Source organism: Sinocyclocheilus rhinocerous, unplaced genomic scaffold, assembly GCF_001515625.1.
Source record: "Sinocyclocheilus rhinocerous isolate Xijiao unplaced genomic scaffold, SAMN03320098_v1.1 scaffold826, whole genome shotgun sequence".
NCBI lineage: Eukaryota > Metazoa > Chordata > Actinopteri > Cypriniformes > Cyprinidae > Sinocyclocheilus > Sinocyclocheilus rhinocerous.
The window spans coordinates 218,482-246,266 of record NW_015631742.1 but is presented as its reverse complement, the minus strand read 5'-3'; the positions used below and the strand labels follow the sequence as shown (position 1 = coordinate 246,266).

General features: G+C 35.7%; 3 protein-coding genes across 5 annotated transcripts in view; 2 read left to right on the top strand and 1 right to left on the bottom strand.

The window, feature by feature from the left end:
* The window catches only part of LOC107741952 (gelsolin-like), a 14,171-nt gene extending 4,256 nt beyond the window's left edge, over positions 1-9,915 (top strand). The window contains exons 2-17 of one of the 2 annotated variants that reach the window (XM_016554765.1): positions 1,936-2,133; positions 2,278-2,432; positions 2,727-2,888; positions 2,972-3,121; positions 3,199-3,288; positions 3,380-3,512; positions 3,601-3,905; positions 4,026-4,159; positions 4,298-4,388; positions 5,251-5,277; positions 7,001-7,171; positions 7,254-7,428; positions 7,785-7,906; positions 8,018-8,095; positions 8,538-8,598; positions 9,359-9,915. In XM_016554765.1, the coding sequence (XP_016410251.1) occupies positions 1,941-2,133; positions 2,278-2,432; positions 2,727-2,888; positions 2,972-3,121; positions 3,199-3,288; positions 3,380-3,512; positions 3,601-3,905; positions 4,026-4,159; positions 4,298-4,388; positions 5,251-5,277; positions 7,001-7,171; positions 7,254-7,428; positions 7,785-7,906; positions 8,018-8,095; positions 8,538-8,598; positions 9,359-9,528 (2,217 nt within the window). In that variant the 5' untranslated portion in view covers positions 1,936-1,940 and the 3' untranslated portion in view covers positions 9,529-9,915. The remainder of the gene's footprint in view (positions 1-1,935; positions 2,134-2,277; positions 2,433-2,726; positions 2,889-2,971; positions 3,122-3,198; positions 3,289-3,379; positions 3,513-3,600; positions 3,906-4,025; positions 4,160-4,297; positions 4,389-5,250; positions 5,278-7,000; positions 7,172-7,253; positions 7,429-7,784; positions 7,907-8,017; positions 8,096-8,537; positions 8,599-9,358) is intronic. The other variant, XM_016554766.1, reaches the window with a different exon arrangement.
* LOC107741961 (gelsolin-like) lies at positions 9,640-13,756 on the top strand. Its single transcript, XM_016554782.1, has 6 exons — positions 9,640-9,668; positions 11,118-11,269; positions 11,626-11,747; positions 11,859-11,936; positions 12,379-12,439; positions 13,200-13,756. Exons 1-6 carry the CDS (start codon positions 9,640-9,642, stop codon positions 13,367-13,369), a joined length of 612 nt encoding a protein of 203 aa, XP_016410268.1. The 3' UTR covers positions 13,370-13,756.
* A 1,341-nt stretch (positions 13,757-15,097) lies between these two features.
* Positions 15,098-26,580, bottom strand: LOC107741953 (erythrocyte band 7 integral membrane protein-like). 2 transcript variants are annotated; one of them, XM_016554767.1, is made up of 8 exons: positions 26,347-26,580; positions 25,274-25,306; positions 24,841-24,950; positions 23,934-24,006; positions 20,944-21,026; positions 19,559-19,762; positions 19,037-19,171; positions 15,098-16,967 (listed from the first exon to the last, which is right to left on the bottom strand). In XM_016554767.1, exons 1-8 carry the CDS (start codon positions 26,405-26,407, stop codon positions 16,779-16,781), a joined length of 888 nt encoding a protein of 295 aa, XP_016410253.1. In that variant the 5' UTR covers positions 26,408-26,580; the 3' UTR covers positions 15,098-16,778. The 2 variants fall into 2 exon arrangements, with proteins under 2 accessions (XP_016410253.1, XP_016410254.1); XM_016554768.1 differs by lacking the exon at positions 25,274-25,306 and having other exon boundaries at positions 26,347-26,579.
* Positions 26,581-27,785: the final 1,205 nt, after the last annotated feature.

Sequence of the window (27,785 nt, the reverse complement as noted above, 5' to 3'; positions counted from 1 at the left end):
ATATATACTTTTTTTTTTTTATGTGATGGCAAATGTAAATTTTCAGCAGCCATTACTTTAGTCTTCTGTGTCCCATGATCGTTCAGAAATTATTCTAATATGCTGATTTGGTACACAAGAAATTAAATTATCTTATGTTGAAAGCCGTTGTGCTGCATAATATTCTTAGGAATATTTTTTATATTTTATGATATGTATGATATTTTTGATATTTTGAACCATGAATCATGTTGTTGTTTTTCAGAATTCTTTAGTGAATACTAAACTAAGAGACTAAGAGAGAGTTAAAGAACCTTTAAAGAACTATACAGGGGCTTACAGGTTTTACGGTAGTGGTGCTATATAGCACCTCATCAACTCCAAAGAACCGCTGAAGAACCATACAGGGGCTTAACAGGTTCTTTATACGGTAGTGGTGCTATATAGCACCTTAACCACTCCAAAGAACCGCTGAAGAAACTTTTTTTTTTAGAGTGTGTGGTGCCTAATTGCGGTTTGATCTAATACAGGAAGTGTCAATGAATGCATGATGACAACTGTATTTTATGCAGTTCTACTGCAGTGCTTAATTGCCGGGCCTGGCACATTGTCTTGTGTTACATGAGTGTACAGTAGAGAGATAAATAAGACCTTATCATCATAATATCAGAATATATGATGAGAGACATTGTGCCTAATGGATATGATTATTGAAATATATCGGTACCATATCGGTTATCAGCCTATGTTAGAGATGTTTTCTAATCTCTAATTGGTTGATATTGGATATTTCCAATAAATATTGTAGTTAATGTTGCATTTTTAATTGAGCAGTCACCCATTTCTGTATGATATTTTTGATATTTTGAACCATGAATCATGTTGTTGTTTTTCAGAATTCTTTAGTGAATTAAAACTTTTGTAACATTATAAATGTCTTTACTGTCACTTTTGATCAATTTAATGCATTCTTGCAGAATAAAAGTATTTTTTTCAAAAAGGAAAAAACGTATGTACTCCAAACTTGAACGGTATTTTGTCTTTTACAAAGAAGCAGTCACAATTTTGATAATGCATTATTAGGCAGATCATTATACTGGACCAGGAACTTATATCAGAGAATCAGAATCAGAAAGAGCTTTATTGCCTGGTATTTTTACACATACGAGGAATTTGTTTTGGTGATTAACTCATTACACTGTCCTCCTCATCCCTCCTTTTCTTTGACAAAGAAAAAAAAAGTTTTTTGGTAGTCATTGATTCCAGTGCTAAACATTTTTTGCCCTCCTGTGGTTTGGTGTTTCATAATGTATAGAAATCCTAAACCAGAACTTCTGAGTTAATTTTGATGGATGTTTGGTACATATTGATGCTTGGTAAACACTGCACCCTTCTTGGATGGATACTTTTTTTCTCTCTCTGAGTAATGTCTTGTGGTCAGTAAAAAGAATTTCAATGCTACCGTCTCATTTCTGAATGACTCATGTCTAAGACATCCTAAACATCACCATATCCCCACCCTACGAGTGGGCGGTAAGCTCAGCTGACACGGTCACCCTCTCAGAGGCCCTCGCCATAATAAGTGCTGGCGGGTGACTGTTTGCGAGGGCTGGTGTTCTGAATGATCCGGTCAGGCTGTGTCCACAGTTGGCACTGTCAGTCCAACAGCATTAGTCACAGTGCTTTCTTTTTCCTGCATCCAGCCCAATTGTCCATCACCAAAGAAGGAAACTCCCAGCCACTGGATTTTTATAGTCCAGTTGGATTTATTTAGTTGTTTATCTGCAATGTTTGGATTATCTGCAAAAATTTATCTGCAAAATTTGGATCTTTAGAAGTGTGCAAACTCAGGAAATTCAGTAAACAGTTTTATAAATCTCTCACAAATGTAGGCAAAATGTTTTTCACCATTTGCGCCAATTTGAATAAATAATGTGTTTGTGTATTTTTCTCTAGACAGCATGGTGTACCACCCCGAGTTTGAGCGAGCAGGCAAGGAGTCTGGTCTCCAGGTGTGGAGAATTGAGAAGTTTGATTTGGTGGCAGTTCCTGAGAACCTCTATGGAGGGTTCTACACCGGTGATGCTTACGTGGTCCTCAATACTATCAAGCAACGCTCTGGCAACCTACAGTATGACCTCCATTTCTGGCTAGGTAATAGGTCAATGCTGTGTTAAAGAGATTCTGACATTTATTTTAGTACTAAATGTTCTGCCTAATTTTCAAGACAAGCTAGATGGTTCAAATGTCAAATGCATCAGCTACATTTCTTATAGATGCTCTTCCCTCAACTGGCAGGTGACTACTGCACGCAAGATGAAAGTGGGGCGGCTGCCATTTTCACAGTGCAAATGGATGACTATTTGGGTGGAAAGCCCATCCAGTACCGCGAAGTTCAAGGCCATGAGTCCAAAGCTTTTCTGGGATATTTTAAGAAAGGGCTGCAGTATATGGTGAGTGGCCCGAGTGTTGACAGGACAAATGGAAAGTGACTCTAAAGTAACTCATTCAAATAAGGATGTCCAAGATTAAACAAATTTTTCATTGACTGCATGAATTACATTTATTATGTTATATGAATGTCTTATGTTTTTGCCACTAAATGTTAATGTTAAGAATGAAATAGTAATATTGCCAGACATGAACTTCAGTGACGTTTTTTGTTTTGTTTTGTCTTTTATTGTTTTTGTGTGTGTGTGTGTGTTTCGTTTCATTTTGGTTTTGTTTTGTTTTATTTTGTTTTCCAGAAAGGTGGAGTTGCATCTGGATTCAAGCATGTGGTCACCAATGAAGTTATAGTGCAACGCGTGCTACAGGTCAAAGGTCGGCGTGTTGTCAGAGCAACAGAAGTGCCAGTCAGCTGGGAGAGCTTTAACCAGGGAGACTGCTTCATCCTGGATGTGGGCAACGTGAGTATCATGTGAAGAGAGTGAGGGAGAATTGATATTGTAAAAAACTTAAAAGTAACTGTTTACTCTGTGTATTTTTACAGGAGATCTACCAGTGGTGTGGTTCAAAGAGTAACCGCTTTGAGAAGCTAAAAGCTACTCAGTTTGCGAAGGGCATTCGTGACAATGAACGCAGTGGACGCGCTCGCGTGTATGTGTGTGATGAAGGGGTGGAACGAGAGAAGATGTTGGAGGTAAGACTGACAGAAAGCTTTAACTTCAAAATTGACAAGAGATTCACCAAATACATGATCCAATTACCTGCTGGCAGGTTCTTGGAGAAAAAACAGACCTGCCTGAGGGAGCATCTGATGATATCAAGGCTGATGCCTCCAACAGGAAGATGGCCAAACTTTATAAGGTAGCCACTGGATTTAAACCATGCAAATAGGATAAATAGCCATTATAGACCATAAGTATATTCAATTTATTGACATTTTCCTGTACTTCAGGTGTCTGATGCCAGTGGAGACATGACGATTGCCCTGGTGGCCGCTGAGAACCCCTTCTCCCAGAGTGCACTAGAATCAAGCGACTGTTTCATCCTGGATCACGGATCAGATGGCAAGATCTTTGTTTGGAAAGGTAAATGATATTGACAGAGAAAACAAAAATAAAACTTTTTTTCTTTTTTTTAGACTTCTTTTTTGACACACCAGTGTTCATTTTATAGGCAAAGATGCCAATGTGGAAGAGAGAAAGGCTGCCATGAAGGCAGCAGATGAGTTCATTAAGAAAATGGGTTACCCAAAGCACACACAGGTTCAGATTCTCCCGGAGATGGGCGAGACGCCTCTATTCAAACAATTCTTCAAAAACTGGCGTGATGTGGACCAGACAGAAGGTCTGGGTGTGGCTTATGTCTCAAACAGCATTGCTAAGATCGAGAAGGTGCCGTTCGATGCTTCAACTCTGCATGATTCACCAGCCATGGCTGCCCAACATGGAATGATCGATGATGGTAACGGAGGGAAACAGGTCAGCAAATGAGCACACACTGCATGTAACTTGGCCTGAAGTTAAACAACATGTTGTTTATACAAATACAATGAGGGTACTGTAATTATATTTTTATTTTTACGTCACTTGATACTTAAGATCTGGCGCATTGAAGGATCAGACAAGGTTCCAGCTGATCCCTCTACTTATGGCCAATTCTATGGAGGAGACAGTTACATTATCCTGTACAATTACCGCCATGGAGGCAGACAGGGTCACATCATTTACATCTGGTATGACTCATCTCACACAGTTAATCTAAAGCTTCATCTGACATAATCACAGGAGCACATTCTATGTGTTTTGATTTAACTGTTCAATACGTTTATCCTGTCCGATGATGCCTCACTTGCATATGATGTCTGTTATAGGCAGGGTAAGGACTCCTCACAAGATGAGATCGGGGCATCTGCCATCTTGGCTGCCCAGCTGGATGATGAGCTTGGAGGTGGACCTGTGCAGGTAATGCTAATGAATAAGTCTCAATGGATCACTTGATCACAATCATATCCATATGTGTAATACTGAATTTATCATTTGGGGCTCCTCCATTAAAAGTACAATTGTTATTCTCTTCTATTTTAATTGAAGTCAACATGAAACAGCATTCACAACCCATTTTACAACTGCGATGTGGCATATTTATGATGAAACAGTATTCAGTGTAAAGAATGTTGGGCAGGACTTCATTAGATAAGTTTGCTGTCACCTAATGCTCACTTAAATGTAATCTTTAAAAACACTTAATAATTTAATAACGCTGTAAAATCTATTGATGCCTAAATTCACTTTTAATTCTAATTAAAATTACTGATTATTTTTAAATTAATTTCTTTTAGTGATTTTTCATTTTTGTTGTTAATTTGTTTAGACAAAATAGTATAGAATTTTTATATTGTCAGTTTATCAGTTATTTGCCATAACATGAAACTAGTAATCAGTTTATTGGCCTTGGGCAGAACTGTAAAGTCACCATGAAACCAAAATTGACGATTCATCAATTTATTCATGCACAAAATTCATGTGCCCTTACAATTTTGATGAAAGATTACAAAAACTAACTTTTTTGTTGTTGTTGGATTACGTGCAATCATGAATCATGGTAAATAAAGTAATTAGGGCAAATTTTGATTTCATGTTGAATAAGTTCAAGCTTCCTGGTGCTCCTGGTTCATACTGTGTCCTCTCATAGCTTAGCTACATTTTGTCATTATTGCTGGTTGCATTGGCATTCCCTGATTTTTTTTTTTCCATCTGTTAAACGAACTTCCACCTCTATGTCTTTCCTTCCTGTCCATTATTCATATTCTACATCCTGCTGTAGATGACTGGTGCTCCCCTCACCACTCAGGTATCCATATCTCAGGATTGCATGTCCCTGTATAGAGCCTGAATGTTTCTCCACACATTTATACAAATGAAAATGATCTTACATAACATTACATGAACAACAGATACAAATCTGAAAGGATATTCCTCTGCTTTTTGGAAATTCCTACTCATGTTCCTCGAATGCTTTTTCATTTTCCAGAGTGTAGCAGCATAATGTCCATTATCTAACTGAATTTGCACAGCTAAAAGAATCAAGGCTTCAGCCGATTTCATTGGTTTCTGCATAATCGGTATGCATGATCAATATGTATAAAGATTATTAAGCTTTTTTTGTAAAGGCTCTGTACACTGACATGTATTATCGCTGTATACGCCTCCACTGAAGTACTTGTGTCCTTGTGTCTTCATTTTGATATTTCGTCATTGTGCAACTAACTGTCTTACGCATTCATAAATTACTTTTGGGAGTGAGCATGTGAACATTAACAGAAATGCTCCATCATGCATTCACAATATTTTTGTTTTTAAATTGATTCATACTGTGATTTATTTATTTTTTTGTCTGGATTTATGCATGCTGTCATGCACATTAAACTGGTACACAAAAAATACATTCAGCATGTTAAAGTAGATGATGTGTAAAATGCAGTAAACAACATCCAATGAATCACCTCTGTTTTGGTCCATTGTACACTATCGGTCAGACGTTTGGGGTCAATAAGATATATATTTTAAATACTTTTATTCAGCAAGGATGCATTAAATTGATCAAAAGTGACAGTAAAAACATTTGTAATATGTTTCAAATAAATGCTGTACTTTTTATTCGTCAAATAAAAAAAAAACTGTATAAAGGTTTCCACAAAAATATTAAAAGGCACAACTGCAAATCACATATTAAAATAATTATTGAGGGATCATGTGACACTGAAGACTGGAGTAATGACTGCTGAAAATTCAGCTTTGCCATCACAGAAATAAATAATATTTTAAAATATAGTAAAATAGTTGTTATAAATTCTAATATTTTTAAACAATATTTCTGTTTTTACTGTTTCTATGCAAATAAATGCAGTCTTTGTGAGCATAAAAGATTTCTTATACCCTAAACTTTTGCACAGTAGTGTATATCTTCTTTACTACAGCATTGTTTACAGTAAAGAAAAATAAATCAGAGGTTTAATGGAAGCATAAAAAACAAATATTAACATTGCAGTAAATACAATGTATAATTCAGTAGAGAGCAGCATAGGAAGACCAAATGTAAGTTTTGGGGGCAAGAGGAGAAAAATAACCACTTTAGCTGCTACCATTGATAAATCTCTGCTTCCTCCTGGAGTTGAACAGCCCACTGTCATCACGCTGGCAGTGTTGCCAGATTGGATGGATGATTTCCAGCCCAAAAGCTCCCAAAAACCCTCCCAAAAACCGCCCAAAAACTGTGAAAGATCAAATTCAAAACCGCCCAATTGGGCGGGAACCCGCCCAATCTGGCAACACTGCACGCTGACCACAAAGGATGCTGGGAACGTTGGCGTTAGCTGCACGTTCCTCACAGTGAGCTCCACACTGCCACCCTGTGGAATTAAATGCATCCTCAACCAAAGACTCTTGAAAAGCCAATGACAATGTTGCATTGTGTCTGATATACTGCATATCAGAATTACAGAATTGTAATAGTTTTGCGAAAGCATGACTTCGTGTTTTCTCTGTTTAATGTGCACTTGCTGTGTATTTTTCAGGTGCGGGTGGTTCAGGGTAAGGAACCTGCTCACCTCATGGGTCTGTTCGGAGGGAAGCCTATGGTGGTGCACCAGGGCGGCACCTCCAGGGAAGGCGGTCAGACTGCGCCAGCCGAGACTCGGCTGTTCCAAGTGCGCTCAAACTCCACAGGGTGCACACGAGCGGTGGAGGTCAGCATCTAATATTTACTATTGGTGGGAGCTTTTAAATAATCTCTAAATATTTGCTGATCTTAACCGTTGTTGTATCCAGGTTGATGCCGTGTCCTCCAATCTGAACTCCAACGATGCCTTTGTCTTGGTGACCCCGGCTGCATCTTTCATATGGGTGGGACGAGGAGCCTGTGATACGGAGAAACGTGGGGCACAGCAGCTCTGTGATATCCTTGGAGTGTCGTCCTCCGAGCTGGGTGAAGGAGGAGAGGATGGTGAGGACTCATCTGAAATTTTCAAAATAATATTTCACCCAGAAGTTTTAAAAAAGACCACAAAAAGAGTGAGAAGCATCATAATAGTGGTTCATATAGCTTATGTGACAGTATTTAAATTTTTGGGTAAACTACTCCTTTTAAGATGAATGAAAAATAAAACAAAAGAAATTAATCATTTAATGATTTCATTTAATTTTTGATTTTCATTTAATAAACATATTTGATTCATGTGTGACCATTTTTTATTACTATATATATTATACGCATTTATGACTTATTGTTATTTTTTATTTTTTTTAAGTGATTCTCATAATTAAGCTCATGTGAATATGCATGTATGCATCACACTGCAGGTAGTTTCTGGGACGCTCTGGGAGGAAAGGCTGATTACCGCACGTCCGCCAGGCTAAAGGACAAGATGAATGCCCACCCACCACAACTGTTCGCCTGCTCAAACAAAACTGGGCGTTTCATTGTGAGTAACACACCCAGATTTTTTGCCTGCCCTGATTTAAATACAGCAAGTATATTGTCAGTGTAGTATGATCAAGAGCCATTCATTATGGATGCATTGATATCCATGCAGATTGAAGAAGTTCCTGGAGAGATGACCCAAGAAGACCTGGCTACAGATGATGTCATGATCCTGGACACCTGGGATCAGGTAAACTGACTACTTTAACAGGATTGTTCTACTTTACATAGTGTTGCAATCAAGGAGATCTCATTTATAAAGGGAGAGCTGTATATTCCCATTCATATCAATGGAAGCATGTGACCTGGAAACTGTTTTCAAATGTTATTATATCAGTAATGGAGAAACATGCTTTTTGTCTGCATAATTGTGTAGTTACAGCATCGACCGGTAGGGATGCAGAAGCTAACCGGCCAAACCTTGAACCCTTCTGGGTTCAATAAAATTTCCAAATAGTTGGTTAATCATTAAATTTCTATATGTGCAGAGTTATTGTTAAGGTAGTTCAGTTAAATTTTGTACCATACTTGTCTTGCATGACTCTTTTATTAATGCAGTGACATGCAACTGATGTTTAATAAATTAATAATGCGTCACAGAGAATTGTAAGGAATGTTGATGTGTTTTGCAGGTGTTTGTTTGGATTGGTAATGAAGCTCATGATGAGGAGAAGACTGAGGCAATGACTTCAGGTAAGGCACCTTAAAACACTTTATACTTCTAATTATAATTCACTGCATAAAGTATAAAACAGTAAGTTTTACCATACTACTGTTTACCATACTAGAGTAAACAGTGTATTACCATACTACTCAGTATGCAATTTTTTTTCTTTGTGTAGAACGCTCAAATTACCTACTACATTCCTCATGTGAAGTACACAACAGATCATTGCATGGAATACTGTATCCCACAATGCAACTCTTGTTTATCCAAGTGATTTTTAATATTTATTTTTGACAAAACTGACAATATTTATTTAGGATAAAACAGAACAAAACAAAACAAAAAATTTTTTGTTCGATTTTTTAAAAATTTTGTTCCAAAATGGTAACTGGGTGCCACTTATATACTAGACAACCAAAACATATTTTCATTTATAAAATCATTCTAATATGCTGTTTTGGTGCTCAAGGAAATTAATAATATGATCGGTTGAAAAGAGTTTAGCTGTTTAATATTTTTGTGGAAACCAACATACACTTTTTTCATAATTCTTTGCTGAATAGAAAATTCAAAAGAACAGCATTTATTTGGAATCTGTTAATGCATGTCATGACAGATTTTTTCAGTTAATATTGTCTGTGGTCCATGCTACAGTCCAGTAGGTGGCGATAATGTTTGCAAGATAGAAAGGAAGATAGAAACATGAGCATATTTTGAAATCCCAAAACACTTTATAACGTGTCCTTTTATGAATCCCATATTAAACTTCCTTTTCGCTCTCTCCAGCTGCCCGATACATTGAGACGGACCCAGCCACCCGTGACCCACGTACACCCATCGTGAAGATTAAACAAGGCTTTGAGCCGCCCACATTCACAGGCTGGTTCCTGGGCTGGGACCACGACTACTGGAGCACTGACCCCCTGGAGCGGGCCATGGCGGAGCTGGAGATCTGAACTTTGAGCTGTCACCCCTGACCTTTAAACCCCACTACCTTACTGCAAGTTGATCAAAGTTGCCCTTAGATTCATATAAGATGCCAATTTGATGCTTATGAAGGTTTAATCATGGATTCAAAAACCAAAGCTGGTCCTGGGTCAGTATCAAAAGGCAATTTTTAAAAAGAGCACTTTACTGCCCTTAGCTTCAGTCACCATACGGCAACTCCATTCATTTAACTCCTTTTTACTTCTGTATTTAAGTGTTTTCGTTCTGTGCTCAACAGTTTTTACTCTTGTAAAGCTTTTAGATTGTTGTGCTTGGTCTGCACACCTTATGTTGCTGAAGGGATATCTTTGTCAAAATCAGTCAGGTATCTTTTTCTAGAAATCTTTTTAATGTGACCAGTATCAAGAGTTTTACTATAAATAATACTTTAGTGTTTTGAATTAATATTTTTATGATAAGCAATGCTTATGATGCCACCAAAGATATGAGGCATTTCCACCTTGTCGCTATTCCATCTGACACTCAGGAGTTCAGTGATTGGCTGTGTGCTGACTAGAATACTAGCATACTACTCATACTGTTCTGTAAGTGTATTATAGTGTGTATACAGTATATATTTATATACATGAAATACCTAGATAACCTTCTACATTTGCCAAAATGTGCAGTATACGACATAGCATGCTCTGTTGAACATTTCATCCCAAAGTGTTCCACAATTGTTGTTAACTAAAAATAAATAGTTGTAAATGTAAATAAAGCTAAAATAAAATATAAATAATGGATGAAGAACTTAAACTAAATGAAAATCAGAAATGTTGCTTTGGCAACTAACTGAAAGAAAGTTGAAGTTGAAGCACAAAAATGAACTGGAAATAACTCAAACTAAAATAAAAATAAATTACAAATAAATAAAAACAACAGCAAAGAATAAAAATTACAAAAGCACATAACACAATTACTAAAATGAAAACTGAAAATATAAAAGAAAATTCAACATATCAATAAAAAACTATAGTAGTATATAGTACTATAACGCACTTGAGCATTCAGGTGGTAATATCAATATGATATATCAACCACGATTTTTAATGACTGATTGCTAAATCAGACTGCCAAATGTTAACACAAAACTGGCTTAAAAATGCAAAACAACTTAATAAATTGAAAATGGCTATCATTTAATGTGTATTGTGTGACAACAATGTAAAATATGGTTTAAAACTCTTATTGTGAAGTAATACCTATTTCACTTGCTATTTTTAATTAGGCAGTATACTGTACATACTGAGCAGTATCCAGTTAGTAAGCTAGTACTCATTCCAAACACAGCCATGGTCCGTGTGAACAAAGACAATTATTATTATTATTATTTTTAAGACTATTAAATCCATTACTGGAGTTTTAAAGGAGCATGTCTTGTTAGAGGCCTAGAGAAGCAGAGGCCTTATTATTCTTACATATGCAATGGTAAGACTGAATGGATGCGCAGCGGAAGGTCTGCTGTTTATTTCTAGGGGCTGGTTTAGATAACTGTTAACATATGGGTCAATCAACTGCCTGAAGATCAGCTAAAATGCTATAACTTATAGTGCAGAGGTGAGTTGCCTTTGATATTTGCTGAATCCCCAGCTGCGTCGTTCATATGGGTGGGACGAGGAGCCAGTGATACGGAGAAACGTGGGGCACAGCAGCTCTGTGATATCCTTGGAGTGTCGTCCTCCGAGCTGGGTGAAGGAGGAGAGGATGGTGAGGACTCATCTGAAATTTTCAAAATAATATTTCACCCAGAAGTTTTAAAAAAGACCACAAAAAGAGTGAGAAGCATCATAATAGTGGTTCATATAGCTTATGTGACAGTATTTAAATTTTTGGGTAAACTACTCCTTTTAAGATGAATGAAAAATAAAACAAAAGAAATTAATCATTTAATGATTTCATTTAATTTTTGATTTTCATTTAATAAACATATTTGATTCATGTGTGACCATTTTTTATTACTATATATATTATACGCATTTATGACTTATTGTTATTTTTTATTTTTTTTAAGTGATTCTCATAATTAAGCTCATGTGAATATGCATGTATGCATCACACTGCAGGTAGTTTCTGGGACGCTCTGGGAGGAAAGGCTGATTACCGCACGTCCGCCAGGCTAAAGGACAAGATGAATGCCCACCCACCACAACTGTTCGCCTGCTCAAACAAAACTGGGCGTTTCATTGTGAGTAACACACCCAGATTTTTTGCCTGCCCTGATTTAAATACAGCAAGTATATTGTCAGTGTAGTATGATCAAGAGCCATTCATTATGGATGCATTGATATCCATGCAGATTGAAGAAGTTCCTGGAGAGATGACCCAAGAAGACCTGGCTACAGATGATGTCATGATCCTGGACACCTGGGATCAGGTAAACTGACTACTTTAACAGGATTGTTCTACTTTACATAGTGTTGCAATCAAGGAGATCTCATTTATAAAGGGAGAGCTGTATATTCCCATTCATATCAATGGAAGCATGTGACCTGGAAACTGTTTTCAAATGTTATTATATCAGTAATGGAGAAACATGCTTTTTGTCTGCATAATTGTGTAGTTACAGCATCGACCGGTAGGGATGCAGAAGCTAACCGGCCAAACCTTGAACCCTTCTGGGTTCAATAAAATTTCCAAATAGTTGGTTAATCATTAAATTTCTATATGTGCAGAGTTATTGTTAAGGTAGTTCAGTTAAATTTTGTACCATACTTGTCTTGCATGACTCTTTTATTAATGCAGTGACATGCAACTGATGTTTAATAAATTAATAATGCGTCACAGAGAATTGTAAGGAATGTTGATGTGTTTTGCAGGTGTTTGTTTGGATTGGTAATGAAGCTCATGATGAGGAGAAGACTGAGGCAATGACTTCAGGTAAGGCACCTTAAAACACTTTATACTTCTAATTATAATTCACTGCATAAAGTATAAAACAGTAAGTTTTACCATACTACTGTTTACCATACTAGAGTAAACAGTGTATTACCATACTACTCAGTATGCAATTTTTTTTCTTTGTGTAGAACGCTCAAATTACCTACTACATTCCTCATGTGAAGTACACAACAGATCATTGCATGGAATACTGTATCCCACAATGCAACTCTTGTTTATCCAAGTGATTTTTAATATTTATTTTTGACAAAACTGACAATATTTATTTAGGATAAAACAGAACAAAACAAAACAAAAAATTTTTTGTTCGATTTTTTAAAAATTTTGTTCCAAAATGGTAACTGGGTGCCACTTATATACTAGACAACCAAAACATATTTTCATTTATAAAATCATTCTAATATGCTGTTTTGGTGCTCAAGGAAATTAATAATATGATCGGTTGAAAAGAGTTTAGCTGTTTAATATTTTTGTGGAAACCAACATACACTTTTTTCATAATTCTTTGCTGAATAGAAAATTCAAAAGAACAGCATTTATTTGGAATCTGTTAATGCATGTCATGACAGATTTTTTCAGTTAATATTGTCTGTGGTCCATGCTACAGTCCAGTAGGTGGCGATAATGTTTGCAAGATAGAAAGGAAGATAGAAACATGAGCATATTTTGAAATCCCAAAACACTTTATAACGTGTCCTTTTATGAATCCCATATTAAACTTCCTTTTCGCTCTCTCCAGCTGCCCGATACATTGAGACGGACCCAGCCACCCGTGACCCACGTACACCCATCGTGAAGATTAAACAAGGCTTTGAGCCGCCCACATTCACAGGCTGGTTCCTGGGCTGGGACCACGACTACTGGAGCACTGACCCCCTGGAGCGGGCCATGGCGGAGCTGGAGATCTGAACTTTGAGCTGTCACCCCTGACCTTTAAACCCCACTACCTTACTGCAAGTTGATCAAAGTTGCCCTTAGATTCATATAAGATGCCAATTTGATGCTTATGAAGGTTTAATCATGGATTCAAAAACCAAAGCTGGTCCTGGGTCAGTATCAAAAGGCAATTTTTAAAAAGAGCACTTTACTGCCCTTAGCTTCAGTCACCATACGGCAACTCCATTCATTTAACTCCTTTTTACTTCTGTATTTAAGTGTTTTCGTTCTGTGCTCAACAGTTTTTACTCTTGTAAAGCTTTTAGATTGTTGTGCTTGGTCTGCACACCTTATGTTGCTGAAGGGATATCTTTGTCAAAATCAGTCAGGTATCTTTTTCTAGAAATCTTTTTAATGTGACCAGTATCAAGAGTTTTACTATAAATAATACTTTAGTGTTTTGAATTAATATTTTTATGATAAGCAATGCTTATGATGCCACCAAAGATATGAGGCATTTCCACCTTGTCGCTATTCCATCTGACACTCAGGAGTTCAGTGATTGGCTGTGTGCTGACTAGAATACTAGCATACTACTCATACTGTTCTGTAAGTGTATTATAGTGTGTATACAGTATATATTTATATACATGAAATACCTAGATAACCTTCTACATTTGCCAAAATGTGCAGTATACGACATAGCATGCTCTGTTGAACATTTCATCCCAAAGTGTTCCACAATTGTTGTTAACTAAAAATAAATAGTTGTAAATGTAAATAAAGCTAAAATAAAATATAAATAATGGATGAAGAACTTAAACTAAATGAAAATCAGAAATGTTGCTTTGGCAACTAACTGAAAGAAAGTTGAAGTTGAAGCACAAAAATGAACTGGAAATAACTCAAACTAAAATAAAAATAAATTACAAATAAATAAAAACAACAGCAAAGAATAAAAATTACAAAAGCACATAACACAATTACTAAAATGAAAACTGAAAATATAAAAGAAAATTCAACATATCAATAAAAAACTATAGTAGTATATAGTACTATAACGCACTTGAGCATTCAGGTGGTAATATCAATATGATATATCAACCACGATTTTTAATGACTGATTGCTAAATCAGACTGCCAAATGTTAACACAAAACTGGCTTAAAAATGCAAAACAACTTAATAAATTGAAAATGGCTATCATTTAATGTGTATTGTGTGACAACAATGTAAAATATGGTTTAAAACTCTTATTGTGAAGTAATACCTATTTCACTTGCTATTTTTAATTAGGCAGTATACTGTACATACTGAGCAGTATCCAGTTAGTAAGCTAGTACTCATTCCAAACACAGCCATGGTCCGTGTGAACAAAGACAATTATTATTATTATTATTTTTAAGACTATTAAATCCATTACTGGAGTTTTAAAGGAGCATGTCTTGTTAGAGGCCTAGAGAAGCAGAGGCCGTATTATTCTTACATATGCAATGGTAAGACTGAATGGATGCGCAGCGGAAGGTCTGCTGTTTATTTCTAGGGGCTGGTTTAGATAACTGTTAACATATGGGTCAATCAACTGCCTGAAGATCAGCTAAAATGCTATAACTTATAGTGCAGAGGTGAGTTGCCTTTGATATTTGCTGAAGACTCATATAGCAACTTATTCATAAGGGCTATTCCAGATACCTCTGCTTTCGCAAATCCATCTATACCTGAAATAAAAAATAAAATAACAATTTGCCAGTTTTCCTACTTATACAATAAAGAACCACAACCCCGAAAGGTTTCCAGAGTGTTCTTCAAAGACTGATTTATGCATCATATTAATAGCAGTCTGGGAATATAATGAGGTAAATGTACTTATACGTCATGAGAAAGATTATATTACACATTATGATTTACTAAAGGGAATGGGACAGTCACACATCAAAATTATATGATATTCAAACAAAAAAAGTATTACAATGTACATAAAAGTGGGTTGGACAAAACAACAGATGTGATATTCAGTTAAATGACAGAATAAACAATTACATATAGAACTATAATAGACTGATACATGATGAAAATACAAATATTTGGAAATGTTGTTGAAATCTTAAACAGTCCTAAGCAGCACTGACAGTAATTTCACATCTTTTGACAAGTCTGTAATTCCATCCTCTGATATTTGAAGCAGCAAATAGTCTTTAAAAGCACAAACATTGACCTCTATAGCCTTAATTTGTTTTCAGCTGCAATCTGATGTAAAATATTACATTACATGTATGTAAATGTCTGGTAGATAAAATAGTAAGATAGAAGAATTTATAAATCAAGTGATAAAATATTAATGTGACATTAAATGGATGAATAAATGCATTGTGGTTTTAAAAATCAACCATCATGTAAAGCTATAAATATTAATTGAAATGGATATGGCATAAGGCTTTTATATTGACAGTCAACATTAATAAAGGTTTAAGAAAGCAAGAAAAACTGGTAGGCACATTAAGCACTGCTCTCAGTTCCATGTTTTGACACCTGATACTATCTAAATATTCCTTTAGACGGTTTATTATCTATTTGACAATCAAGGTTAGGTTACATGCGCCTGAAACACACACATGCACTCATATGACCAGGAGATGTTCCAAAAAGCTCTCAATTTGTAAGTCCAAATTTTGGTATGATAAGTACGAAAAAAAGTTGAAAAGGCAACAATGTGATTTTTTTGTTCAAGGGCAGGAAATTATTTAAAATTGGAATCTTATTTAGCAAATATTTTATGACTTTAATATTGTTTGGTTGTATCAGATTTCCTTCAGACAGAGCGAACAGGTCTTTACTAGGAACATCTACAGGTCACACATCAGAAAATGGCTGAGTGTGTATGTGGTGTATGTACAGTAGGGTCCAAAAGTGAGACCACTAGTGAAAACATTTCTATTTTGCATGTTTCTAATATAGTATACTACTAGAATATCAATTTGAGTGGTTAAATTTAAAAAATGTACATGGGTTTCAGGATTTACCTGTATTTCATGTTAACAACAGCAGCACTCAAGCTGCATGAACTCCACACATTTGTGTTAAACTTGATGCTCATGTTCTCCAGCATGATTTGAGATGATCCAAAGAGCATCTTGAACATCTGACCATCTGTACAAAGTCACATGATCACCAATTTGATCACCAATTTTCTCTTTTTTAATTAGTGACTTGCAAACACAACCTCAAATATTTCTTCTTCATTTCACGTAATGATGTTTCTTAGATTTAAGTTTTCCAACAATGAATACCAGAATTCAATGTGGTCTCAGACTTCTGGACCCGGCTGCACCGGGTATACTCACATGAGTGCATGTTATATAACGTCCGTCTGTTCATTACTGCATGGATGCATCTGTATGTATGTATGTGTGCGTGTGTGTAGGTTACTTCATGTGGCTCTTAGTTCAGTGCTTCATGAAGGACTGCATCATGTCAATGGGCAGAGGGAAAATGATGGTGGAGTTCTTCTCGGCTGCGATGGTGTTAAGGGTCTGGAGGTAGCGCAGCTGCAAAGCAGAGGGGGACTCTGCGATCACCAGAGATGCCTCCTTCAGTGCTCGTGACGCATTCATTTCTCCCTCAGCGGCTATCACCTACAGACAGCAGAGAGGCGGTGTGGAAAAAAAAAAAGCATGTGGTCTCGATTTAGCAAACATTGTATACCGCACAAAACTTCCACCCCTTAACCTAGTTTCAAATTGACGCCCACTCTTTACCCTGAAGTCATACTGCGAGTTATCTCATCGTTCCTTCGAAGCAACTGTTCACCTAAAAATAAACATTTTCTGAAAATGTACTCCTCCTCAGGCCATCCAAGATGTAGATGAGTTTGTTTCTTCATTGGAACAGATTTGGAGTAATTTAGTATTACTTGCTCACCAGTGGATCCACTGCAGTGAAAGGGTGCCATCAGAATGAGAGTCCAAACAGCTGATAAAAACATCACAATAATCCACATGACTCCACCCCAATAATTAACCTCTTGTGAAGTGAAAAGCTGTGTGTTTATAAGAAACAAATCCATTATTAAGACACTTTTACATACTGGTAAAAAAATGTATAGCCTGAATGCACTATAAGTCACTTTGGATAAAAGCGTCTGCTAAATGCATAAATTTATTAAATTAAAATTAAAAAATAACTTTTCCTCTTTCCATCCTCTATCCATAATATTGCTTTCTCCAGTGGACAGTGGTTTCCCACTTCTCTCTGTGTGGCTGATGTAGGCTGGGGCATTGATTTGAAGAAAACATTCTTTTTGTATCTGAACTAAGCATGGAAGAATAATTGTGCACCAAAAATAAAATCATTAAAACTTCCTTTCCCATGTTCTTCTGAGGGCATGTGCTCTCATGAACATTTTTAAGGAGGTCAATTCAACTGCACAGGGAAGAGGTTAACCAGGCATACAGCTGGAAATGTAAAAATACAGGCTCTCACATAAATAAACAGACAAATTAGTGGGAAATACACACAGAAATAGGAAAGGAGTTGTCACTTCCGCTTCCTATGAGAGTATTGCGGTGGTCTTGCCTCAGAGCAGAGAACGTTTGCATTCAGCTCCCACACATTCCAATAATTTGGTCTACAGTATGTACATGCATGTACATGAGAGGATGATTAATATGTGTTTGCCAGCAAAATCTTATCAAATATAAATCTAATCATCCGTCCACATAATTAACATTATCCAAGAGTATCCTTGTGTGTGTGTGTGTGTGTGTGTGTGTAACAAGGATAAATAATGCACCAGACTTTTAGTGTTCTGACCTATATATATATATATATATATGTCTCTTAAGCTCACCAAGGCTGCATTTATGTGATAAAAAATACAATACAAACTGTAATATTCTGAAATATTAATAAAAAAAATTCTTTTTTAATATATTTTAATATGGAATCAATTCCTGTGATGGCAGAGCTGAATTTTCAGCAGCCATTACTCCAGTCTTCGGTGTCACATGATCCTTCAAAAATCATTCTAATATGTTGATTTGGTGCTCAAGAAACATTCCTTACTATTGTCAATGTTGGAAACAGTTGTGCTGCTTAATATTGTTGTGGAAGCTGTGATACATTTTAAAAAGTATAAAGTTCAACAGAGCATTTATTTCAACATTAACGACATTAATGTTATAAATGTCTTTATTGTCATTTTTGATCAACTGAATGTGTCTTTGCTCAATAAAAGTATACATTTATTTTAAAAACTTATAAAAACTTAAAACTTATCCCAAACTTTTAAATGGTAATTTATACATAGTAACCACACACAAACATTATATTTATATGTGAATTATATATTATTTTCCATCATTTTTATTTCTTAATTAATAATAAAATATTTTATATTACTTTTGCAAAATGTGTACATTTTACAAGTCTTTCTAAGATTACAAATAGTGTTTTTAAAAAGTATTTGGACATTTGTAATGCAAGTTTTTGCACTAGATAATTCAAATTTTACCCTTTAAGTCCACTTATAATGTTAGGCAAGGCATTAAAAACAGTCCTGATTTGGTTTTGTGTAATAATTTTCCATCCTCTTTCTAAATTAATCTGTTTACTTTTAAATAAAAGACATCTGTTATGATTGTCTAACAACTTTCCATGTGAAATGCGTAATAGCGCCGCTTACTAAATATCAAAAGCATGTTACCTTAGCTCTGGCCTCTCTGGTTGCTTCAGCCTCAGCCGCCATGGCCCTCTGGAGCTGCTGGGGCAGTTTGACGTCCTTAATCTCCACACGTTCCACTTTAATACCCCAGTCATCTGTGGCATCATCTAGAGTGGACTAAAGAAAAAAACAGTCGAGTCTAAACACTTCTTCTCAGAGATTCCTCATGCTCCTCATGAATGAAGCACTGTGCCAAGTGTGCCTGTCATGAAGAATGTCCCCCATAGATTTTTAAAGGATGTCAGATGGAATGAGCGAACGGCGGGCCACGTGCGAACTGAGGAAGGTGCTAGCAGTGCAGTCGAGCTGGATAAGTCAGCGTCTCGGCTGAGATACGGTGAATGCACTGCCTGAAGTTGTGGAATGTCTGCTTGAATCAGGTCTAGTCCAAACCAATTCAATTAGACAATAAGCTCTATTTTTTATTTTTGGGTGATCTATTCCTTTAAAAGTTTAACTCTTGTTTTGTATTGTAATGTTTGTATGTGTTGTGTAGTGTGTTACCTGCATACTGTGGGCGATTTCCTCCCGGTCAGACAGGATCTCTGCCAGGTTCTTTGTACCCAGCACGTTCCTCAGGGTGGTCTGTGCCAACAGACGAGTGGCTGCATCAGCATTTGTGATGTTGGCTACTGCCAGCGTTGCGTTTTGTACACGGTAGTAGACTACACCATCTACACTCACTGTCACAGAGTCCTTTGTCAGCACCTGTGAGGATGAATGCACACAGACTATTTAATCAAAAACATCATCTGGGTGCTATTCTGGGATACCACAACCACAAAACTATGCTAACGGGAATTTTGGTATAATTAAGATTGTTTTAATGTTTTTGAAAGATGCCTCTCATGCTCACAAGGTCTGCATTTATTTGACCAAAAACTATAAATAATAACTGTTTTCTATTTGAATTTTAATTATTCCTGTGATGGCAAAGCTGAATTTTAAGCAGCCATTACTCCAGTCTTTAGTGCCGCATGATCCTTCAAAAATCATTCTTATATCCTGATTTGGTGCATATCAGTACTTTGAAACATTTCTTACACTTAACAATGTTGAAAACAGTTGTGCTGCTTAATATGTTTGTGGAAACCATACACTACCATTAAAATGTTTGGGCTAAGCAAGTTTTAAAAACAAAAAAAAAGAGAGAAATTAATACTTTTAATCGGAAAGGATGCATTAAACTGATCATGAGTGACAGTAAAGTCATTTATAATGTTACAAAAGATTTCTATTCCTAATAAATGCTTTTCTTTTGAACTTTCTATTAATCAAAGAATCTTGATGTATAACAGCTTCCACAAAAATATTAAGAATATTTTCAAAATTGATAATAATAAGAACCTTTATTAAAAAGTGAGCACCACTAATACTTGATAATAATTAAGCACCAATTCAGCATTTCAGAATTCTGAAGAAACATATGACACTGAAGACTGGCTGCTGAAAATTCAGCTTTGCTGTCACAGGCATAAATTATATTTTAAAATATATTAAAACAGAAAACATTTATTTTAAATTAAAATAACATTTCACAATATAACAGTTTTTACTGTATTTTTGAACAAATAAATGCAGCCTCGGTGAGCAACTTCTCTCAAAAAAAAAAAATTCAATACTTTTAAAGACGATTATCTTTAAAGGTAAAGTATGTAATTTCTGCAGCAATAGTGGTACAAAATGGAACTGCAAACATAATTTCAGCTCCCCAAAAACTCCAACCACCTGTTTGCACTTTTTAGAATGTCATCATAAATGATTTGCTTATAGTCACTGAACATTAAACTGTGTGGTAAATGTATTAACACTGTAATAATACTGATGCTGTTCATGTGATAAAACAGAGGCAGAAGTTGAGGATTAGTGTTTTGTGTGTGTGATCTCACCTCCTGAGGGGGGATATCAAAGGTGATGGTGCGCATATCCACATTGATAAAGCTGTCCGTGCACGGCAAGATGAAGAAAAGACCTGTGTGAGACAACACACACACACACAACAAAAGATTTAACAGCAGCAGACACTCAGAGCATCATAATCATTAACTCTCAGAAACAGGGCTGATCTTCAATGAGTGCACAACTGGCAATCTACCAAATTCCATTCTCACCGCCAACTGGACTCAGCTGACTGCATTCACGAGTATAATGAATGATTGCACTGACATCTGCTTTGATGCTTTACAGTACAGTAATGTTTTTTGGTGAATGATAAAAAACGAAATAAGCCAATACTACAAATGTTTTTTGTAAAATAGTTGCATAAAATAAAATATATTATTATGATTTTAATATTTTTTAAAGAAGTCTCTTATGTTCAACAAGAATTCATGTATTTGATTAAAATTAGATAAAATAAAAAACACTAAATTTATGACGCATTATTAGAATTTAATATATATAAAAAATTTTTTAAAAAGAATAAAAAATGAATAGAACGTTTTTTTTAAAATTCAAAATATACATTTGAAATATACATTTTTTGTATCAATGTAAAATCTTTTGTTGCTTTTGATGAATTTAATGCATGAATAAAAGCATTAATTTCTTAAAAACATAAGTATATATATATATATATATATATATATATATATAGTTAATTAGTACAAATATATTTTTTAATCTTTTAAATAAAGAGCATAAAAAAAAGAACAGTTCAATAAGAACAGTTTGTCAATATGTGACGAGGAAGACAAGTAGGTCTGTATGTGTGTGCTTGAGCTTTAGTAGTAGTCAATGTTTCATTTGTCATCCCTGCAGTTTCTAAACAAAACAGGGAGTTTTTCTTTAAAGTGGTCATCAGGATTTGTCAGTCTGTTCAGAGGTTTGTATACTCTACTGTGGAAAATTCTACTCACGTTCCACCCTTAAATAAAGCCATGGAGGAGGAGCCCACTGCAGATTGTTTGCAGACCCCTGTAGCCTCAAAGAGGACCAAGGAATAAAGCTTTCTTTTCAGACCTATTTAGTATAAATGACATCTAGCCATCAAGAGCGAATTTATTGCCTCAAAAAGTACTACTGAAAAGATTTTGATATAGAAAGCTCACAGTGAAAAGCCTCTGTTGACTTTCAGGACATAAGGGGGATAAAGTCGGTGGACTAATGCTAATAATAGACACTACCCTCAAGTTCATTGCTGGAGGGAAAGCCCTGCGGATTCATATTCCCAAACACAGCACAGACCAATACACAGCAGAGACACCAACACAAGCACAGCCACTGCGTAGTGTCATTAACCTTAACTTAACAATAACTTTGGCTATACAGATTTGAATTTTCGAAAGAAAATGTCAGTGTTCGCTAAAGCAGCAAAACAATTGTTTTGTTTTAGGTAAGCTTAGGTTTTGCATGAATCATACACTTCATCAGTTTTTTTTTTTTTTTTTGCATGTGCACAGGATTCAACATTGTGCCGCCTTTTTCATTTAAGAACCGTCACAATTCAGTAAGCAAAAAAATGCATGAGAAAAGACCCACTGCAACCACAGTGTGCAAATATTTCTGTCAATCATTGTTGGTTACACATTGAATGCAAAACAGTTTAACAATGCAAGTTAATAGGACATTTTCAAACTTTGATATGAAATCTCTTCAAAGGTAGCACATCTAAAGGTGAAGTGACATTAGCGAAATTTCAGCGAGATTTCACAAGCAAAAAAGATCCATTGTCCAGTGTAGCAATGTATGAATGACATCTCACACACTATCAAACTAAAAAGCCTTCTGTTTGCAAATGCGGCAAATTTGTGTTACCAACTTGAACATGAGTGAAATCTGTGTGGGGAATTTTTTCACCCTCAGATGAAACTCCCGATCACACGGATTCCTACTGAAATGATTTTGCCTGTGAAATTTCGCTGAGCAACAATACATGTGACCTTACATTTAGACTGAAATTATGTAAAAAAAAAAAAGCATATTTTGAAGGAACCCATTTATTAAGTGGTCTGAACTGAATTAATCTGCTGAAATTTAAGAATAAGAAGATAAGAGAAAAAGAAGATAAAGAAAAGCAAAAAAGAAGAGGAAGAAGAGAGTGTTTGAGGAATAAGTTACCAAACATTGAAATATAACCAGTCACCAAGATCAACCTTCATGAAAATCACATAATCACCGTGGCGACCACAGCATTGCATGGAACCTGATCCAGAATCCTCAATGAAACGTGACATCATGGCAACAGGGCCACAAACAAAATGGATTATTAGACATCGAGTCAAATGACTTTTATGGCTTAGAAGGCTAGAGTACAGAACACGTTATGAGGTGTGTGACTAATCTGACATTACAATCTCAGACGTTAATACCTTTTTATATAGCTATTACTATCTAACTGTAAAGACTATGCAAGAACATTATGTGCCCTTGTAAAAAACTATTGAAATAAAACTTTACGCTTTCCAGGTAATATGATCTTTTACAGACGCCTCAGGAAAGCACATGTGATTACTGGGAAATATTTCCTGAATATACTCATATATATATAGCGAGGTAAAAGGATTTAATGTGTGTTTTTGTGTATTTATATCATCCTCAAATGAATGCTAGTATATGATACTGAAAATAAGAATTGTTTATTCAGGTCAGCGGAAATGCAAAACAGATCACTTCTGTTTCTCTAAAACACAAGCGGTTTTATTTTTTTTAGCCTTGTGACAAGCCATCATTGTGGTGGACGGCCACAGCACAAACGCAAACAAGCAGACTGCAAGAAGTGTCACAATTAACCACACAAACACATAAAAAAAACAGCACAAGTGTGATCACTGATTACAGAGAGCAGGAACATGATCGTTATCACATGAAATGCTTAAACCGCTAGCACTGATTAAATCAGAATGATCAAATCAAATGATATAGATTTTTTTTCTTTTACCTGGTCCTTTGGCTCCTCCTCGTAAAATGCGTCCCAGACGAAAGATAATCGCCCTTTCGTATTCCTTCACTATCTGTAGGAACAAAGGGTATTTTTAGAAAAAGGGCTAAATTACAGCAGTTTAAAACAGCAGAAGGTAAAACTGCCCCTAAGTATGTAATTTAGATGTTGCATGGCAACCTTTATCATGCGTTCATCATTATTCTTATAATCATAAAGATGATAAAGATAAAGATTATAGGACTTCCCATGATAAACAGTCCTATCTGGTGTCAAAAAAATGTGGCAAAAATTTGATTGACAGATACAGGAATGATCAACACAACTTAAATATACCCACACCTTTTGACCAATGAATTGTCATTTTGATTTCCAAAATAGGATTGTAAAATCATGTTGTAGAGTTTGCCCTTATGAAAAGCAATTCCCAGCTAATTCATAATTTTAGAGCCGAGTATAACTAGACAATTTTTAGGGATGCACAATTTATAAGTGTCATATTGGTTGAATTATTTCTTTAATTTATCAGTATCAGTTGATAACAGATATATATTGGTCAGTACTAAATATTTAATTGTATATGCTTATTTCCACTATTTTTACATTTAGATGACCTTTGCAGTCATCTAACGCTCACTTAAGTTGAGCTTTAATAACATTAATAATTTAATAACATTGTAATTATAAAAACTTAACATGTAATCTTTAGCAAATCTTAAAATGAACATGCAGTGCATCATAATACTGTGATGCCTAAAATCACTTGTAGCAAATGACTGATTTTAGAACCCCGTTATACAAAGATTTAAAGGAAAAGGTGTGGGTTTTGCTGGGCCATTCCTGTTCACAATACTTGACCACAAGCTGTATGACATCCACAAATGAAAGGAAGACCACCACTAAATACCTTAATGCACATCCATATGGAGAGAGGCAGGGTCAGCAATGTGAGCAGGATGGAGAAAATCACCAGGATCCAACCACACAAGCCAATGTCACTGTCTGTATTCTCCAAGGCTGTAAGGCAAAGCAAATGTGCATATGCATAAACTTTCATTATATTACTATACAATAAAAAAGATACACAAATGCACACACACACAAAAAGTCACACACAAATGCACATTAACCTAACACAGCTCATAAAAACGTTGGGTTAAATGAGTTCAAAGATGCAAAAACACAACCTTTTAGCTTCAAGCTGAAGAGCATGCATTATAGCCATTCAACCACATCGATAAGCCACACATAGCAAATGAATGCTTCCCTACAATAAAAAATTAATTAATTAATTAATTAACAAACAAAACTGCTATTGCTATGCTTTTAAATCTACCTACCTTCAGTATCATCAATTGTGTGACACCACCGATCTATAGAGAAATGTAACTGTAAGAGGCTACTGTATGTGTGGCCTAAAACCCTTAGTCTACGAGCCCATAAGCCCAAATAAGGGATAAGACATTTCCTTGAGCAGATCCATCCAGAGCAAATTACATTAACTGCTGCGACAGTCAGAGCAAAGTAAGATTGAATGCTGGATATGATTATTGAGCAGGACAATGATCACAGTAATTGTAGAATGATTAAATCATCCCTGCTTTGCACTGACCTCGTAACATTTGCATTAAGGCCGAGATCTTTGACCACCAGCCACATGATCAGAAACACCATGCTTTTACACAGGATTTAATGTTGATCTATTTAAGCATTATGCTTGTCTTTAATACAGTATAAATAAAGTTATATTTTGATTACTCCAAAATAAAGACCAAGTGTTCCCCAACATAATGTTCAGTTTTGCATAAAGATGACATAAAGTAGCTCCAAATGTTGTCTAGACATTTATATGCAACGAAGATGCATTTTTTTACTACTTTTACTAAACCACCTCACATCATCCTATAGGATACTATGATAACACACTATACCATACAATACTACACTATACTATATCACACCATAACACGTCATATTTTTTTTTAATCATTATACCTTTATTATATTGCGAGATCAGTTCAGACCATGAACAAACAACAAAAATAATGAATGAAATAATAAAATAAACAACAAAATATCAGGTTATTGTTTTGACGAAGACAGAAGTGCTTGGACTGTATAGTGCTGCAGGACTGATTTTAATGTTGGGGTATGAGCACCTGTTGTTGCCCAGTTTGGCACAGAGGGCATAAAGACACACCCATGCTGCACTATCAATAATAACAACAGACCCTGAAGAAGATAAAAATGGGGAGCATGGACGTGCTTCCAATGTATTTATCTTTTTAAAAGCAGTTTTAATCTTATTAAAGGCAGTATACATAGACATTTAGTATGGCTTACGCGTTTTATGTCAACTGAACGCAGCGTAAGTTATATCCAAACAAGTGATATTAAATAATAATTAGCCAACCTATTTGTCGATCCTTCCTTTTTTGCTCTCTCATCGCAGCTGTTTCCCTGCCATCTTCCATTGTCGGATATCTTTGAATTATTCAGGGATGATATGGAGCAGATCTTTTTAGCACTTCCAGCAGGAGATCGCTTCTCAGTAATGTTTTTCTGCTCGGGACAGATCCGTTTCTAATGTGGTTTAACCCCCCTCTCTCGCTGTGAGGGGGGTGGGCGGGCATTTCCTTTTTCTTCTTCTTTTTGTTCAATGGCCGTTCACTCCTTAGGAGTATTACCGCCACCTACTGTATATCTTGCGCACATGGGTGATGAGTCTGTACTGAAGAAGAAAAAAAACACCTTAAACATCTGACTATCACTCAAACCCTTTCCCAGAAGGTCCACGACACTCACTGGTCTGTTCCTTATATTGCTAAAAAAGACGGTTAAGCTGATCTTCATATTTACTACATTTAAAGGGGTCATATGATGCGCACTACCCTGTAAATTAACCCAATACATCATCGCAAGCTTTTCTCTTCTCAAATCTAATGGCATCTCCCCCATTTCGACCCTGATGGCATCGAGGGGTTGACCTTATTGCTCCACAGCAGATTCTAAGTGCTCTGCACTGTATGTTGTCCAGTTCCTTTAATTCTGATTTTGCTGCAGCACCATACACTGCACACCCATGGTCTATACTAGACCGTATTAAGGCTTGATATACATGTAACAGTGCACTTTTCCTTGCTCCCCATTCATACTTGGCTATTGAAGTCATGCAATTTATTACTCCTTTGCATTTGTTTTCAATTTTCTTAATATGTCTCTTCCAAGTTAATTTTTCATCAAAGATTAATCCAAGATATTTGAACTCTGTCACTCTTTCTAACAATTGTTCATATAATTTCAGAGTAATTTGTTCCTTTTTCTTTTTCTTTGTAAAAACCATATATTGAGTCTTTGATACTGAAAACTTCAATCCCCAATCTACTGACCACCTTTCAACTTCATTTATTGATTCTTGTATTCCTTTAACTACATTTCCTAAATTCCTTTCCTAAATCCATACTGCACCATCATCTGCATATAATGCCTTCCCAATGCTTGGTTTAACTCTTTCAAATATATCATTAATCATTACATTAAATAAAATTGGACTGATTACACTTCCTTGTGGAGTCCCATTCAGGATATCATATGATGCTGACATTTCTTCACCTATTCTTACCTAGAATGTACACTCAAACAAAAAATCGAATATCCAATTATACATTCTCCCCATTCCGATTTTATTTAACTTAATTAACAGTCCCTCCCTCCATAAAGTGTCATATGCCTTTTCAATGTCAAAGAAAACAGCAACAAGAAATTCTTTCATTATTAGAGCTTTTTTAACATCATTTTCAAATAATATCAGAGCATCCACCTTGCATAATGTAGATGTAAGAGCAATTGGCC